An 18,582-nucleotide genomic window follows, 5' to 3' on the forward strand; every position below is an offset into this window, starting at 1 on the left:
GACTTCGGATTATATTTAAGAGCCATGCAGAACTATTGGAGAATTTAAGCAGGAGAGGAATATGATCTGAATTAGGCTTTTAATAGAACATTCTAATTATATGGGAGGCAAAAAGAAGGTAGGGGGAAATGGGAGCAGGAAGATCAGGACTTCATCAAAGACTGGAGGTGGGAGGTGAGGAATAGAGAAAAATCAAGAATGTCTCCGAGGTCTCAGGCCAGAGTACCTGGGTAGATTGACTGGGATGAGGAAGATGAGAGAGGATCAAGTTTGTGACAGCATCAAAAATTCACTTTGAAGACACTGAATTCACCCAACTAAAGATGCTCAACCATTAGTTGAATATGGGTATGGACTTGAAAAGAGTTCAGAATTGGAAACATAAATTTGAGACTCATCAGTTTATAGACAGTACTTAAAGCCACAGGATTGCATGAGATCACTAGAGCACTAGATAAATGTGCTTAGCATAAAGGAGAAATAAAACTATTTTAGGAATATAGATAAAAGCAATCATTTAAATTATAATACTAGGACACATGTTTGGTCCCATGCCAAATGGATGGTACAGATAAGGGTCAGCCCATACATTTAGAACAAGCTTTCTCACACTTGGCACTATTAGGCCAGGTAATTCTTTGCTGTGGGGACTATGCTGTGCAGTGAAGGGTGCTTAGAAGGAGCATGCCTAGTTTCTGTCCACTGGATGCCAGACCCTTTCATCCAGTTGTGACAACCAAAAATGTCCCCAGACACCACCAAATGTCCCCAAGTGGGAGAAGAGATGGTATGAAATCACCCCTTATTGAAAACCACTGATTTAAAGGAAGATACAATCATTAGGGACTGGGCAAGATAGAAGAGAACTGAGATGAAAAAGATGATGGAAACTAATTAAAATTGTAACAGAATCACAAAGTCCCAAGGTTGAAATAAGACCTTAAAGACTGTATGGCATATGGGAGTAAGGAGCCTGAACCCAGTTGGGTTATGCTGAGGATTTGATTTAACCAAACAAACACAGGGAACTCACTGTGAGTGTGAGAGACATTCAGTTCCATGAAATACCAATACACCATGGGGTTAGCATGGCCGATTTTTGCTACTTTAATTTTTCAATTAAAAAAAGGGGGGCTTCTAATAAAACCATGTTTTAACCTAAGAGATAATGTAAATATTATCTCTTTATGCTCTATTACTACTTCAAAGGGGCACTCAAGAGCTATTTTAAAGGAGTTGCTTATTCTATTCTTGTCAACAATTATACTAACAATATTTCTTCAATAGATTATATACCATTATGTGTCAACTGTTTTTTCTTCTATTTATTTTGCTGACAATAAAACAGGGCACTCCCCACCAACATATCAGGATGTTGGCTGTGTTCACAAATTCTACACCATTTTAAATACACAACATAATCCCAAAAGAATTTGATTTAAATGAGGACAGAAAGTACAAATAGAAGCAAGACAAAACCCAGCACTGCTTCCCCCTGATGGGCAGCGAGGATCAGAAGCGCTTCACACACCAGGTCGCCAGCCTATCCCTGCCAGCCAAGGATTTAACAAACTCAGCCAGCACGGAGAACAGTCTGGATTTTGCCTTTAAAAAAAAAAATCATGATGAAGTGACCTGGCTTTTTACAAGAGGGTAAAGGGAATAAAAAGAGATTTTCTTTAAACTTGTCTCTCCCCTTCCTACTGAAATCTCTCTTTTTAATACAGAGCACAAGGTTAGCTCTGTGAAAGCCAAGGCAATTTAAATAAAGGCATGTTGGACAGATTCTGTACTTATTTAATATTAAATTAACTTATTTAGGGCTAAATTTAATTTAACCCCCAAACTGCCTCTTCAGTGAGGCTAAACATCGGGAGTTTTTGACAAGGGTATGTGTCATATTTTCTCAAGTCCCAGAAAGACAATCTTGGTGTGTTTTTAAGTAAACAGTCTATCTGTGAAATCCTTGAGTTGATCTATTGGAAGTACATAGGAAGCTGGGCTTGAAACCTTGTGATACATCCACGGAAAGTAACAATTATACAGAGGTCTGAATGCTCTGTATTACCTGTCCACTTTTAGAGGTAAATGCATTTTCAGGATGCCTCTCATTATGCCGGGAACAATCTGCCATTAATAGGTTACTTCTTTCCATCTCCTCTCTGGAATACAGTGTCCTGAAAGGGTTAACCTGCTTTCTCATACATCCAGCCCCAGGTCCTGTATTTTAAAAAGGTGAAATCGTGTCTCCAAAATTTCTAAAGCCTCTACATGCAGGATAGAGGTCATGTGGATTTCTTGTTAAATTCCAACCTCAGAGCTCTAACTTTTCCTCTAAGCTCCTTGGAGGCAGATTGACAGCCAGTTTCTTGAAGAGGTTTCTGACAGCTCTGTGTTGGGTGATTTCACTGCAGGGCTGATTTGATAAGTTCTGAATATTCCCCAACCCCCACTCCTAACACATCCATTAGCATTTTAAGTTGTGGGTTGCGGTGTGAAGGACACAGCTGTATACTGTGCACCCTGCGAATGTCATCAAAGCGCAGCAGGAGAGCAGGAAGGGAGCTAGAAAGGATGAAGAACTCACAGTGTGGCTTTGCAGTGCTGTCTGGGGCAACAGAGGTAAAGCTTTAATGAGCCTTAGTTTTCTTATCTAAGGGGATGTGGAATTTATATTAACCTTAAAGAACTATTTAAAATTCTAAATAAATATTCTTATAACATTCACTTCTTGAAGAGAAAAACAAAGCCCGTTTATCTTGGTCCATACCCAACACAGGTGGAAAACCTAATGCATACCTTTCTGATCAGGTAATCTGTTGAATTTATTAACCAGGAAATGCTAAACGAATATGATGGGAAATCACCTTCAGAAGACAGAATCTAAAGTCTCACCACAAAAAGAAAAAAGTCATCACCCTTGACTATATTTATAAATCTGGTTTTTAAAAGCAACTTAAAGAAATATAATGTGAAACCCACAAACATAAGCTCTAAAAAAAAACCAAAAAACTTTAAAGAAAAAAATACTTACTCCTCCACTAGCTCCATGAACCAGAACACTTTCTCCAGGTTTCACACGGGCACTGAAAAAGAAAGCACAGGTTCATCGCCTTACTTTGGAGCTAATTAAGCTCAGTGTTTGTCATAATTCTTAAGAAAATTCTACCTTCATTTCAACCAACAGTTACCCAAAGAGGAAACTCATCCTGATAGACAACCTGAGATATTCTCCACACTCCCCAGACTCAAACAATGGTTCTTTAGAGCCACAGATAAAAGAAAACTTTCAATTCATTTATTCATTCAACAAATGTCTACCGGGAGTCAGCCATGTGCCAGATATTGTTGGGGTGCCAAGATCATGTAATTGTGCTACCTGCTAAGAGGCTCTGTGGATGTGTTAAGGGAAATTGCTTCACCTAGAAGAACTGGAGTCTCCCATTCATTCCCATAGAGAGTGTCTCAAAAAGGGTCATTATAGCTCAGTCTTTATTCCACGGTTCAGGCTCACAGCTGAGTAAAGGCAGCAGCTACTGTCTTCCTTCTCTATGCCTTTCAACACCTGGCTGCACAGCCTCCAAGCCCTTGTTTCAGAAACCAATGCTGAGTCAGCAATGGGAAGAGAGTAAGAAATATAACAAGTCCTGTCACACAGGTTCCCCTACCACTCCCCAAAATGCCCAGAGCCTCGTAAAATGATGTATTCTTTTGCCTTCTGGTTTACCCACTCCTTTTCCATTACACTGAAAACAAGGAACATGCAGCAAGACAAAGCGATGCTTTATCATTTCACATGGACAAGTGCTGATGTCACAGGCCAGCAACAGCTGTGTGGTCCAGATCTGACTCTCAGTGAGGATCCCTTGTTTACCAGGACAATAGTGGGTGGTCACCCTGTAGAGTGGCAAAGGAGTGGAAACCCACTCCAATATTCTCACCTGGAAAACCCCATGGACAGAGGAGACTGGTGGGCTACACAGTCCATGGGGTCACAAAGGGTCTGACACGACTTAGCGACTAAACCACACCACCCTGGACAGATACTCTGTTCAATCTGGAGTGAGAACAGTCACCCAGAGTCCCGCTCAAGGCCGTGTGCCAACAGCTGACAAATGGCAGCTGTGAGTCAGAACATGAAGTGTCTCCAACATGCCCGCTTGGAGATGGGGGTTGAGCACAGTGAGTTAAACTGCGGGTTTGGAGTGATAAACTGAGACAGCTATTACCAAAACACTTTGACATTTTAAAAAGTAAATACAAATTTAAGGGAATAGGATTACTAATGTTATACTCTGGGTCATGAAATACTTCCAATGATTTTTTCTAAATCTTATAAACAAGTCTCCACACACTAAGTACATTGTTCTAAACCCCTGGCCTGCAGCAGGTAGAGAAACAGCAGGCTAACTGTCTACCGGGTCTTCATGGCTACCGTCCTTCTACCCTCGTGTAGTCACTGTGATGGTTAATTTTAAGCGTCAGCTTGGATGCTGGGCCCTGGTGCTGGATATGGGTCAAACATTCTGGATATTTCTGTGAAGGTGCTATTTTGGATGAGATTAATGTTTAAGTCAGGAGACTTTGAATAAAGCACATTATCTTCCATAGAGTGGGTTGGCCTGGCCACTTGAAGCTCTTAATAAAACAAAGACAGACTTCTAGAGCAAGAAGAGATTCTGACAGCAGACTGTCTTTAGACTCGAACTGCTACTCTTCTCAGGCTCTCCAGCTTGCTGGTCTCTCTACTGATTTTAGACTCAGCAAGACTCCATCCATCATTATACACATCCTTTTGGTTCTGCTTCTCTGGAGAACACTAATAGTCTTCTGCCCCTGGGGCCTGTAGCAGGGTTGGAGCATGTGGCCTGGCCTTCCGCGCTGCTGTGTTACCCGCTCCTAGTCATTGAAGCCTAGGACCTGGCTCACAGGTTTCCGTGTTGTCCAGTTGCTAAGTCAAGTCCAACTCTTTGTGACCCTATCGTCTGCAACGTGCCAGGCTTCCCTGTCCTTCACTATCTCCTAGAGTTTGCTCAAACCCATGTCCATTGAGTCAGTGATGCCATCCAACTATCTCATCCTCTGTCATCCCCTTCTCCTCCTGCCTTCAATCTTTCCCAACATCAGGGTCTTTTCCAATGAGTCAGCTCTTCACATCAGGTGGCCAAAGTACTGGTGCTTCTCATAGGTTTTTTCTTCTACCCCAAATCCAGCCCCAACCTGAGAGATTTCAACATTCATGGGAAGAAAAGTCACAATTCCTGAATTCTCCTCTACTTCTACCACTTTCTTCCCACACCTAGTAGTCATCCCTAACCACTCTACCTGAGCAATGTCAGACACTAATAACCAATATTGATCTCCTGTTCCGATTCTGTAACCCCATATTCCCTCAAAACTTTTTTTTTGGCTTCACAGAGCTTGCTGTCTGCTCCTTTTCTGCCCTCGTGCTGCTCCTGCAGCACTCCCATCAGCCTGGATGCCACGGACATTATCCCAACTTCTCTCTTTCTCTCCAGTGTTCCCATTTCCTTTGTGCTCTTTCAATTTGCCGCTAATAGTCCAGCCCTGGATTAATATTATGGTCTACCTTCCCTGGATACTGTATCCAAATGGCTAACTGCCCTAAGAAAAAAATCACATGACCATGCATTTTGGTACCACTACAGTTCTGATTCTCAAAAAGTCACTTTGCTTCCTATTTAGTTATGAAAATGAAGCAATCACATATGAGTTCCTTCAATGCCTCACCTCCCTGCCCACAAACTTTCAATTAAGTACACCAATGCTGAAAGGTTGTTGTTGAACCACAAAAGAAGCTGGGATTCTTGGCCTCTGGAGAAGAATTCAATCCAGGCCTAGAGACGAGGCTTGATCGCTCAGAGCTTTGGTGTAATAAAGATTTATTAAAGTATAAGACAGAGAGAAAGCTTCTGACATAGATATCAGAAGGGGGCAGAGAGAGTGCCCCCTTGCTAGTGTTAGCAATGGAGTTACATAATTTTTAATTAGTTATTACAATGAATCAAAAGAATGTCTGGAGGTTGTAAAGATCTTACTAGACCCACTCCCATAATTTACATTTTAAGATAACAGGATTAGCCAGAAGGTTTTTTCCAGAAACTGTCCTCAAGCAGGATACATTGTTGTTATATAATCCTTAGTACAGAGTTTAAACTGAGTTGTGTATTGTGTAATCATCAGTTCGAGGCTTAAAGATAAAAACTTATCTTTAAAAGTGACTTATGTGACTAAGACCAAGGAATGTAGAGGAAAAAAAAATTTGTCCTTTCCTCCTTCTTGAGAATTCCAGACCCCTCTCTCCTTGGGGACCCCCAGACTTATCAACCTGCCCTAGGAACTGACTCTCTCATTGCCTCTTCCAGGTCTGACAGGTGAGTTCTCCTTTCAATCGGAAGCCAATCTCTCTACCTCTGTGCTAAGTCCAATCCTTGCCCAGCACAGGATGTTCTTACATCTGCTACTCTGCCTTCTTCTCCAAGCTTCCCATCTGTCTATTTCTGTTAGATCCTTTCTTAGCTATAAAAATGACTAAGTCCTATCCATCTTAAAAAAAAAAAACGCTTTTGTTCCCATACTCTCTTCAAGTAGTTTTCCTACCTCTTCCTGCCTGTCTCCCTGCTTTTTAAGAGCAGTCTCCATTCAAGAATTGATTTCCTTTTCCTTTCTCAACCCATTCATTCAAGCTTCACTCTATCACTCTACTGAAAATGATCTGATGAAAGCCACCACTGACCTATCACTAAGCCTGGCTGTTACTTTGTTCCCAAACAGTCCTCACTGCTGCATTGACAGCTAGTTTCCCTCCTTGGTAGCAACATCAACTACCACCTCTAACACCACCCACACTAACTGAGCACTTGTTCTGTACTATTTAAGTACTAACAGCATTACCTCATCTAATTCTCACCACACCCCAAGGTGCTTGCTATTATTATCTGTATTTTTCAAGTCAGTAAACTACAGTTGAGAAAGGAAAGCAACTTGACTAGTAGTAGGTGGAGATAGTACTAAAACCTAGGCCTTCCTGGCTTCAACACCTACGAGCTTAATGGATGTTTAACAGACACAGTGACCTCTAGACTCTTTGGCCTTGGCTTACACTCCCTTTGCCTCTCAGGACTCGGTCCCCTACCTCTGACCACATTCTAAATGTTAATGCTCAGGACAGTTCCAGTCTCTCTCCTCTTTGTTCTCACTCCCAGAGGAATTTCAGTGATTTTCATTTCGTCAGCTCTTACCACATGCTGACAGCCCCAAATTTAAAGCTCCAGCCTTCGAGTTTCAGACTCTTTCATCCGACAGGCTGCTAGACTTCTCCATGATGATGTCTGTCTCAGTTTCATGTCCAAAACTGAACTCAGTTTCCTTTTGAAACTTTTCCCTCCTTCTCTTTGTCAAGTCAGACATTACCTGTTATAAAGCCGTAAGTATTCTTAAGCTCTTTCTCTCCCTCATTCTCCACATGCAAATAGTTACCAAATATTTCTGATTTTACCCCCTAAATAGTTATCCTTTCCTCTCCACCTCTACCATGAGCCTTGCTCTGGCTGTTAAGTATTAACAATGTCCAGAGGGTACTTCTATAAGATTCTCCCATGTCCTTCTCCACTCCTGTCATAACATCCATCCTTTCCATAGCAGATGGGTGATCCTAATAAAACACAGACATGACAATATCATTCTCCTGAATAAAACACTACATGACCCCCAAGTCCTTACAGAACAATATGTGAGCACTATCATCTAGCTTTTTACAATCTGAGGTGCACCTATTTGATAATGACAGCTAACATTTACTGAGAGATTACTATGTTCCAACTTTATTCTTCAGCACTCTTTGCCTTGAAATCTTCTAACAAAAGCAAACTGCTGTGGCTCTTCTCCCCAGATACCCCGATGTTTGCTCCCCACACCAGTTCTTCCCATTCTCTAGAATACCCTCCCTATTCCCAGCTACCCTTCCCCAGGATAATGCTCTCTGATGCTTTTCAAATACCTAGGGAATTTGACCAAGATCTAGATTCTTAGGTATCAGCCATGGAAACTGACCAGGGGGACTAGGGTAGAGCCACTGTACTTTAAAGTTGCAGCAATTAGTTTCTGGAGCTGAATGATGAGATTTTTGAACCATGGCTTTAAAATAATCCAAGACTTATGCCTTGCCAGGAAGCCTGACCTCATTACCACAGGCATGTCCCTTGTGATCCCGTAAATCCCTATGTACATCTCTACCACTGTCCTTTCCACATTATATATCAGTATTATTACTCTTACGTCTCTCTCCCTTACTAGACTGTGAACATCTTGAAGAAAAAGATGGGGTTTTGCTGTTCTTGTCTTTTTCTTCAGTGATTAGAACAATCTACCAAATTAGCAGAGTTTCCGCTCCATAAACCTTAACGGTAACTTAATGGGAACCAAAAATGACCAATGGGTAGACGGGTGGTAGGAAGCATAAATTATATATTACCTTCCTCCAATTAATATCGCCCTCCTCTGGTGCTGGTTATAAAGCTGACAGAGTGTGTTATTACCTGTGGAGCAGAGCTCGATAAGCAGTAAAGTATGGGATGCCGATGGCAGCTCCTTGTTTAAAGTCCAGTTTTTCTGGCAGTGTGTAAACAGTGTGATCGGCTGCCAAAGCATACTCAGCATAGCCCCCAGAGATCGTCCTGGTGGTGAAAACTCTGTCACCTTTCTGGGGAAAGCAATAAATTAATAAATGCTTCAGGGATTAAAAAGGTTGTCAACATGGGTGTACCCTTTAGAATGCAACATTTATAACAAGAAATAAAATGAGTATTTATATATTGTTGTCTACATCCTAAGGTCTCATGAAAACAACTTCAAAATATGGAATATTTTTAAATGTTTTATTAATGGAAACTAGGAAGAAGAAAAATCAAGGGCAATAGGAAAAATAAGAAAAGAGAGAATGTCCAGAATGGTCTAAAGATTATGATGATAACTTACCTTTATTGACAGCTTGCTATGCAAGGCACAGCATTAAGTGTCTAATGAGTGTTATCTAATTTGATCTTCACAACAGTCTATGAGGAAAGCTTTCATTACCTCCCTTTAGATAATCCCACTTCAAAGATGAGGAAATGGAGGCGTAAATAAGTTCAGTAATTTGCTCAGATCAAGCAGTTAATAAATGGTAGTTAACATAAATGTTTTTTATCCAAAATATTGGGGAGAAGAAACAAATACAATGTAAGGTTTCTTCCAAACACCTGTTCTAAATCCTTTCTGTAGGTTTGTTCCCGCATTTCCCTCATTTTTCATGCATGGGCCAAAAAGGCAGGCAACTCTGCCTGGATCCCAACAACAAAGATGAGCCAGGAAAAGTGTTTTGACCTGCTGCAGCACCAGGAACATACAACAGACTCTCCATAAATGCCTGCTGGGTCCTCACTACGGGAAGGCAGATGTGTAACTGAGGGTAAGGAAAGGCACCAGGCAAGCACTACAAGCTGACTCCATGTGACCCGTACACCAAGGAAATTAGACTGCCCAGTACAAGCACATTTTCTAAATCCTGTTTCTTCAATTAAAAAAAAAAAAGTAAATAGTCCTTGGAATAAGCAAAACATTAAGGCAATAACTCTCAATACACTTAAATTTGCCCTATAATACAACACTATAGGGTGAGGTAGACAGAAAAGGTTCCCAGTGCACCAGGAGTCAAAGACCAGCATCACTGCTTAACAGTGTTGCCTACAAATGGTCAAGTATGACTAACATCAGATTAGTCCTGTTTCTACAGCTTAATCCTGTTTTTACACTGCATTGATTTCAGTACAATCCCAACCTGTTTAAGAATTTACTATGAAAAGTAGTAGTTTTAGTTATGTGATGGATATTAATAGCAAGACATTCTCCCTAATCTCAAGCTTCTTAAACTTCAGGAAGAGGGGAAAAAAGGAGAGAGAGAATTTTAAAGCAAGGCAAATCTGATGAGCCATCAAAGATAGATATGAGAAAAAGAAAGAACTATTTAGAAGTTGAAGGAATCAAGAAAAACTAAACTGAGAAACTAGTATTTGAATTAGGTCTTAAAAGATAAGGGGCTTCCTTTGTGGCTCAGCTGGTAAAGAATCTGCCTGCAATGCGGGAGATCTGGGTTCAATCCCTGGGTTGGGACAATCCCCTGGAGAAGGGAAAGGCTACCCACTCCAATATTGTGGCCTGGAGAATTCCATGGACTGTTTAGTCCATGGGGTCGCAAAGAGTCAGACACAACTGAGCAACTTTTTCACTTTTACTTTGAAAGATAGGACAAGATCTTGAAAACTGGAAATGGGAAGAGACGCTAGCGATAAAGGAAACAAAATTAAGTCAGGGAACAGTGAAAGGAATAGGTGCTGAGAAGTCACCAGCATGCAATCCCAAGGAATAAGTAGTCTAATATGTGGAATATAACAGTTTCGGGAGATAAAAATGAAAAGAAATGAAAGCTGGAGGGTAAAAGCCCCTGAACCCATGTTTATAAGCTTTGATTTAGTTCTGTCAAATAGAAGAGCCAAAACAAAGTCACAGAGATGAAAGAGCATGGGACGTGCAGGGAAGAACAAACAGTTATTACTAAAGGATAAACTACAGAGTGAGAAGGAATGGGAGATAAGAATGGAAAGAGGAGTAGGAGAAAGAGCACGAGACAGTCTTCTTTTGTAACATTAGCATTTCAGCAATACCCTGAAATCTATAAAGAATTGATATAAGATTTGAAACATAGTGTAAAACACTCTAAATTACATTTTAGAAAATTACTCCTTATAGAGCAAGGATAAGATTCGAGGTGCTAGGAGGGCGGGTGGTGAGTTAAGTGTCCGTTATACAAATCCAGATAAGGGACTGTATAAGATAACCAGAACCACACTACAGTGGGGAGGAGAGAGGAAACGGTCCCAGTAAGGGAGAGCCGAGTGAGGGATAGATAAGCCTCAGACCCCAGATGTCACCAAGACAGCGAGTCCCACGCGAGCAGCAGGTCTGCTGGGAGAAAGAGAAGCTCAGTTTTAGACACGAGTAGGCACTGGCAAGCCACTCCAGTACTCTTGCCTAGAAAATCCCATGGATGGAGGAGCCTGGTAGGCTGCAGTCCGTGGGGTCGCTAAGGGTCGGACACGACTGAGCGACTTCACTTTCCACTTTCACACATTGGAGAAGGAAATGGCAACCCACTCCAGTGTTCTTGCCTGGAGAATCCCAGGGACGGGGGAGCCTGGTGGGCTTCCGTCTATGGGGTCACACAGAGTCGGACATGACTGAAGTGACTTAGCAGCAAGAGGTTCCTAGAGTTTGCGGATGTGGGCCCTGCAACACAACTTTCTGTGATGACGTAAATGCTCTCCATCTGCACTGTCCAACAGTGGCCACTAGACACTTGGCTCTATTAAGCAACTGAAGAATGGAATTTTTAATTTTAATTGAATTTGAATTTCAAACAGTCACACGTGGCTAGTGGCCACCGTATTTGGAAAGGACAGGTCCAGCTTCTAAGCTAAAGATATCACACTAGATAATGCAAACTGAGGGAGCATATGAGCCCATCATGAAGAAGGAAGAGAATACAAAAGGCAGAGTCTACATAGGGTCAGTGGGCGCTGGGCAACACCAAGATGTGAAGAACATCCTGAGAAAAAGAAGCTTGAGAAAGGATGCTCAGAGAGGAACGGGAGGTGGGGGTGGGAGGGAGACCTGAAGAATATAATGTCACAGAAGCTGAAGAAGAAGTTGTTTTTTAAGAAAAAGTAAGTGGCTGAGAGTGTCAAATGTCCCAGAGAAGTCAAGACAGATAATGACATAAAAGGACCCATTAGCTTCAGCAATGTAGAGGCCATTAGCGACATTAGTAAATATCGTCTCAGTGGAGCGTTGGGGGCAGGAGCTGGACTGCCATAGGCAGGGTAGTAGAAAGCAAAAGGAATTTTCCTGGCTTCCTGGGCCAGACCCTGTTAATCTTCGCTCAGTTCAATTTTGGTAAATGTGCTGCCACAGTTGAGCAGGTCAAGGAATGATGAGGACAGATGCTAGAACATGAAAATGCTATCTAGGTTTTTTATATCTTTTTGCACATAAATAACAAAAGTTCTGATCATAACTCATAACATCTACATTGACTCAGCCACCTTGGTCTGAATCATAGCTCTAAAAATGTATAGTTGACCTTGCATTTGTTCATCTTTTACTTATTATTCAAAAGAATTAGCCTTCCCTTCATTTTGTGGAACTAAATTTTATAGAAGGAAAAAAAAAGAAAAAACTATGTTGGCTGAGTATTATCAAGTGTTAGGAAACAGTATAATTTCCTTGCTTTTTCTATTCTTTCCTTAAGTATTTCTGTTAAATCAAAGGACCACAGTTCAATTCTACGGGGATGTGGACCCCACACTTAATTCCAAACAAAGCAAACAAACAAGGTCCCTGGATAAAAGGTAATTTCTTTTTTGACTAGAGGAGTCCCCCAAGTGGCAGAAATTGTGTAATAGGGCCTTTTAAAGACTTAAATACAGACACATTTTAAAGCTATGTCAAAATGTTAAAAAATATACGTATTAAGCTAAAATAGAAATAATTAAAAGTGTAATACCTTGAAAGCAGATACACTCTCTCCAACAGCTTCTATTATCCCAGCCACATCGAAGCCAGGAGTATAAGGTAGAGGTGGTTTTATATTGTGAGTGCCAGAGCGAATGTATGTGTCCACTGGGTTTACACCACATGCTTGGACTTTGATGAGAACCTGCAATGACAATGTACTTCAGTTCATACAGAGCAGTTAGGCACTCATTCAGCATTATCATAGGACTGCAGTGGAGTGACCATGGGAGCTACAAAAACAGAGGGAAACCCTGCCTTCAATGAGCTCACATTCCAGTTTTAGAAATAACCATATAAATAAAAAGATAAGACAGAATGGTTTACGTGCTATACTAAAAACATCTGGGGAAAACAGCGGTGGAGATATCTGAGGGGATGTGTGCAGAGACCTCTACGCGCTCATCAAACCTATTTTCTCCTCCTGGACAGGAAGGCAGGAAGAATATTCCTTCCTGGTTCCTTCAGTTATAAGCAGCCAAATGGAATGTAAACATAAGTGATGAGAGCTACTTTCAGGACCGACCCACAGAGTCCTTCCTAGGCAATGTACATAGTGTTTCCACCCTTTCTTAGTGACCTCAGAAGACAGGTGTTGAAGGTGGCAAAGCCACACAAGGGAAGAAGTACAGGTCCCTAAATCACTTTGGAAGAGAACTCTAATCCAGTGACATTTTAGAATTGTGGAATTTAGTGAATGAGAACCACTGAAATTTTTTTTTTTTTTTACTTTTTATTTTGTATTGGGGTACAGCTGATTAACAATGTTGTGACAGTTTCAGGTGAACAGCAAAGGGACTCAGTCATACATATATACGTATCCATTCTCCCCCAAACTCCCCTCCTACCCAGGCTGCCAACCATTGAAATTTTGAGGCTATATCTATTACAGAAGCTCATCTGACCTTAATACAGAATGATTACTTCTGCTATCAAAGTAAGGAGAGGCCTTATGAAGGAAGTGGTATTTGATCTAGATCTTAAAGGATGAGTAGATAGATATCTTTCAGAATGGAAGAAGTATATTTCAGGTAAAAGGAACAGTATGTGTAAAGACAGAAGGAATGAAAGGATCTCTTGGGGAAACCAGACAAAGCTTGTATTGTCCCAGCAGTCTACTGAGAAGAAATGATAAGAAATAAATCTTTGCCAAATCATGACCAAACTGTAAAAACTCTCATAAGGCTTGCTAAGGAAGTTAGACATGGGAGCAATGGAAGGTGCAGTAATAAAAATACACAATTTTTATTGAAAAAGTATATTGTTAAAGTCACTAGAAATGATTAAAATCTATATTTAAAATCTCTTGTATGTAAAAAAGCATGTATGCAGAAGAAAATTATTCTCCCCATGCATAAAACAAAGATCATGAAAGACTGTAATTGAATAATCATGACTCCATTCGGAAAAATCCAATTACTTCACTACACAGATGATTTTCAACTTCAAAAATTTTCTTATGTTCTTTCTTTTTGGGGCTTCCCCAGTGGCTCAGAGGTTAAAGCATCTGCCTCCAATGTGGGAGACCCAGGTTCAATCCCTGGGTCGGGAAGACCCCCTGGAGAAGGAAATGGTAACCCACTCCAGTATTCTTGCCTGGAGAATCCCATGGACAGAGAAGCCGGGAAGACCCCCTGGAGAAGGAAATGGTAACCCACTCCAGTATTCTTGCCTGGAGAATCCCATGGACAGAGAAGCCTGGTAGGCTACAGTCCACGACGTTGCAAAGAGTCGGACACGACTGAGCGACTTAACCTTCACTACTTAGAATTATATGTTCTCTTTGTCAGAGCTTATAGGTGTAAACCGTACAGTGAAGTGAAGGTAGCTCAGTCGTGTCTGACTCTTTGTGACCTTGTGGACTGTAGCCCACCAGACTCATCTGTTCATGGGATTCTCCAGGCAAGAATACTGGAGTGGGTTGCCATTTCCTTCTCCAGGGTCTGTCCTAAAGCAATGTCTTTATAAATCATTCTTTCAAACATTAACTTCATGTGCTAAAGACATACACTCAGTAAAATTATTGCCTGTTTTTAAGTTATGATTTCCACCTGATGATCTTTTGGAATTGGTACAGCAACATCCGACTGGAGTTTCAGCACTTCTGGTCCACCAAATTCAAACACTCTAATAGCTCTCATCAACTTCTGTCCAGTCGCCATGGTGATCTAGATACTAAGAAAAAAAAATAACATATTGTCATATTGTATCTAGGCTATCACTGTGTTTTTCCCCCTGGAGGGGGAAGATCAAACAATTTTTCAAACAACAATTTAAATCATGAGCTTACCACTGATCTCATTTCATGTTTAAGGACCTTTCATCTTACAAATCCTTCAGCTACAAAGCAAAATGCTTCATATTATTTCCTGTAGGGATTCAGTGCTTTCAACAAGGGAATCAAACATACAAACAAAAACATCTGGATAGACGATGCATGATACAATTATCTTAGGTTTCGTGTTGTGTAAGCTTGGGCTATAACATCTTGGAAATTCTAGGAGCTAATGTAAGTTTTCTTAACATTAGATAAACAGATCTTCTTTTGTTAGATTACATTTCAGATATATAGAGAAATATAAAACATACTATAAACATTTACCTGCTACCCAGCTTTAACAAACCTTACCACTGTAAAAACCTAAAACGTTGTATTATAGATATAACTGAAGCCTCCTCTAACTGTCCCCAAACCCATTTCTGTTCCACAATTCTAGGAGGTGACTATTCCCATAAACTCAGACCTCATCCTTCTCAGGCAGGATGTAATTCCACTGCTACATGTATTTGCACTGTTAAACAGTATGTGCTATTGTTATTATTTTGCATGTTTTCAAACTTTATAAATAAAGTTTATAATCATATTGGATCATATTGTACTGAATTCTGCAACTTGCTTTTTCCTCTCAGTATTAAGTTTTTGGGATTTATCAACACTGAGATATTTAGCTTTATGAAGTTCATTCATTTTAACAAAGAAGAATAAACAGCTAAAAACTACTTTGTGTGTAATCTTCTGTAAATCATAACTGCAATTTATAGTTACCCTTTCTCTTCTACCACTGTAAATACTGAAATGAAAACTCAAGAGTTAAAATAGGCTTAGAAAGGTAAAGAAAGGTATATATATATACATATATTGGGTAACTGGAAATCTTACATCTATAGAGATGTAATGAAAGGGCTTTGTCTGACCTCCATAATTTGGCTCGTCTGCTATGACAATTTCTTGAAATTAACCACACCAAATATTGCTAAACTCTGCCTCCACCAGGAACATCTTTCCTAACTTCTGGAATAATCATATTCACCAACCACGAGCAGCTGAAACATCAAAAAGAGTTGCAGAAACTAAGACTTGAGATGAAAGAATTCAGACTTTCACCGTACTGAAGCCCAACATAGGATTCCTTGGAACAAAGCTCATGCTGACTATAAAATGCCCTTCCATGTGTGGGGGGAAGAATCAAAGCACTTTGATGGTGTTATTAATGGAAAGTTCTTGATATAATTAACCAAAAGTTGTGCCATTTTAAAACCCTTTATTCAAAATGATTTAATATAGTACCTAGTACAGAAGAGAAAATAAACTCTCCATTGCTAAAAGGCTGTTTAGCAATAAAATAGCCTAAAGGGCAGTATTCTTATTAATAAAGGGGGTGGGGTCAGAAGCAGGTATAAGCCTCACGCACTGTAGAGCAGCAGAGCATTCTTAGCGTAAGAAGCCCTGTGCAGGAACTAGGACAGGGGAACAGGCAGTTCATGCCGTACCTACCCAGCAGTTTCACTCCTGCCTTTCTATTTGGATCTTCACTCAAGCTGAGTATTTCTTAAGACTTGAAAGCAAAAATACATATAAAGAAAATAAAACAGAAAAAGAAAAGGTTGTACAGACCAGAGTTTTCTACTCTGAAAATAAGAACATAGCTCTTTTTTTCTCCTTTTTGTCTTCAGCATGGTAATGTGAAAAGAGTGAGGGCTTTGGAATCTGACAGCTCTCAGTATGAATCCCAGATCTATCCTTTACTAGCCATGTGGCCTTGGGCAAGACAGTCACTTTTCTTGAACTTCTTCATCTGAAAACTGAGTTCTACTCAGGGTTACTATGAAAGAGCCAGGGCAGGTATGAAGCACAGAACCTGGCAAATGTTCACTTCTATACATAGTGATATCATGATTCCTTTCCCCGCTAGTTTCTCCTTTCCAATTTCTTATTCATTAAGATACCTTTGGTTCTATAATCCTATAGTCATCTGTGATTTAACAATGTTTATAGGACTGTTGTAAACTCAAGTCCTTAACCTCAGAGTTCACAGTCCAGAGAACTATTCAAACAAAGCACTAACACCGAACACTGGTTGTTATTCATTCAACATGCATTTTTGAACATTAACTATTAGGGAGGCACTGTGCCACACACAGAGAGCACAGAGGGCAAGGATAACAAGCCCCAGACTCTCCCCACTCTGCCCTCATCTCCCCTCAATGCACGCACGCGGACACACAAACACACACACACACACACCCATGTTAAGAGGAGTAGCTCTCTTTCCACTTTCAATATCTACTTACTTCCTCCCTATTTATTTCTTTCAAATTTCCCTATTTATTTCTTCTTTCTCTCCTCCCCATATATTTCTCATATCTATCTTCTCACCAACAGACATCAAAAAACTGTAGTAATAATAAAAGCAAAATTACCCTGAAATAGGATCTGTCAAAAATATCTAGCACATACATTTTTTCCCTCGCATCTGGACATTTGCTAAGTTGGAAGAAAAGAACAAAGGAAGGAAGAGACACACCCTTAATCCTGGATTTAGAAGACCCCACCCCCAGCCCGGTCTTGTCCAGTACTACCCCTTAACCTGTGGAGTTCATAGGGAACCAGGGCATGACCTTGACAACTCTAACTTCTACTTTGCTTCAGGTGGTCTTATTTTCTGCTGAGCCCTTGCCACTATGATTGCTCAGGCTCCAATCTGCATTCATTGTCTTTGAACCCCCTCAACTACCTACAGGATCATCATCTGCTTCATAATATAGGTGCTATGCCAAAATATTGTTAAAATAGTAATCATTATTCTTAAACCCTTGCAATACCTGATTTCTCCTAAATAGCACATCTTTCACATCCATTAACAATGTTCACAATAGGTAGAGAAGCAACAGTTATTAAAACCACCATTTAATTGTATGCAGAACTGGAAATAAAATCACCATCCTTCTTACAGATGAGGAAACATCTAAGGGGTTGAGATTCACTAGGGTCACACTGAAGCACAGCTGAAACCCAACACCTTAAATGTTATTGGGCATTTTTCACCCCCTAACTGTAAAATCCTTTTCATCTCACCCTTTGAAATACTGGCAGAGAGGACATTTAATTTCTTAGAGATAGAATTTATAATGATGACAGTGAGACAGACTGAGCTAGAGATATGAAATTCAGCTAACCTGCAGGTAGCATTACATATTTTATGATTAAGACATCTGATTTGAGTCTGAAATTTTTCAAATGCCCATAAGTTAAGGGATCTACTAGACATACACAGAATGTGATTCTTTCAGGAAAACTATAATAGTAATAATTTTCCTATCTATAAAATGGGGCCAATGCTCCCTAGCATAGGATCCTTGTGAAGATGAACTGCAGCAGCACATGGGGAGTGCTTCAGAGCATGCCTGACAGGCTATAAGCTCTATTACTCAGAGTAAATAATTTACAGTCAGCAGAAGGCTCATCACACTGCTTGTGTTTTTTAATTAAAATGTACTTTAGCAGGTTTTTCTATTTATCAAATATAAACTTTGATGCTTTTGAACTGTGGTGCTGGAGAAGACTCTTGAGAGTCCCTTGGACTGCAAGAAGATCCAACCAGTCCATTCTAAAGGAGATCAATCCTGGGTGTTCATTGGAAGGACTGATGCTAAAGCTAAAACTCCAATACTTTG

General features: G+C 40.4%; 1 protein-coding gene across 1 annotated transcript in view; it reads right to left on the reverse strand.

Annotated features, from left to right (window-relative positions):
• Nucleotides 1-18,582, reverse strand: part of CRYZ (crystallin zeta) — a 29,619-nt gene that overhangs the window by 8,985 nt on the left and 2,052 nt on the right. The window contains exons 2-5 of the mRNA XM_055402506.2: nt 14,679-14,802; nt 12,620-12,772; nt 8,559-8,722; nt 3,035-3,086 (exon numbers count right to left, since the gene is read on the reverse strand). Of these exons, the coding sequence (XP_055258481.1) occupies nt 3,035-3,086; nt 8,559-8,722; nt 12,620-12,772; nt 14,679-14,789 (480 nt within the window). The 5' untranslated portion in view covers nt 14,790-14,802. The remainder of the gene's footprint in view (nt 1-3,034; nt 3,087-8,558; nt 8,723-12,619; nt 12,773-14,678; nt 14,803-18,582) is intronic.

Source organism: Moschus berezovskii, chromosome 4 (assembly GCF_049115385.1).
Source record: "Moschus berezovskii isolate FMDL1 chromosome 4, NW_MosBer_1.0, whole genome shotgun sequence".
NCBI classification, from domain to species: Eukaryota; Metazoa; Chordata; class Mammalia; order Artiodactyla; family Moschidae; genus Moschus; species Moschus berezovskii.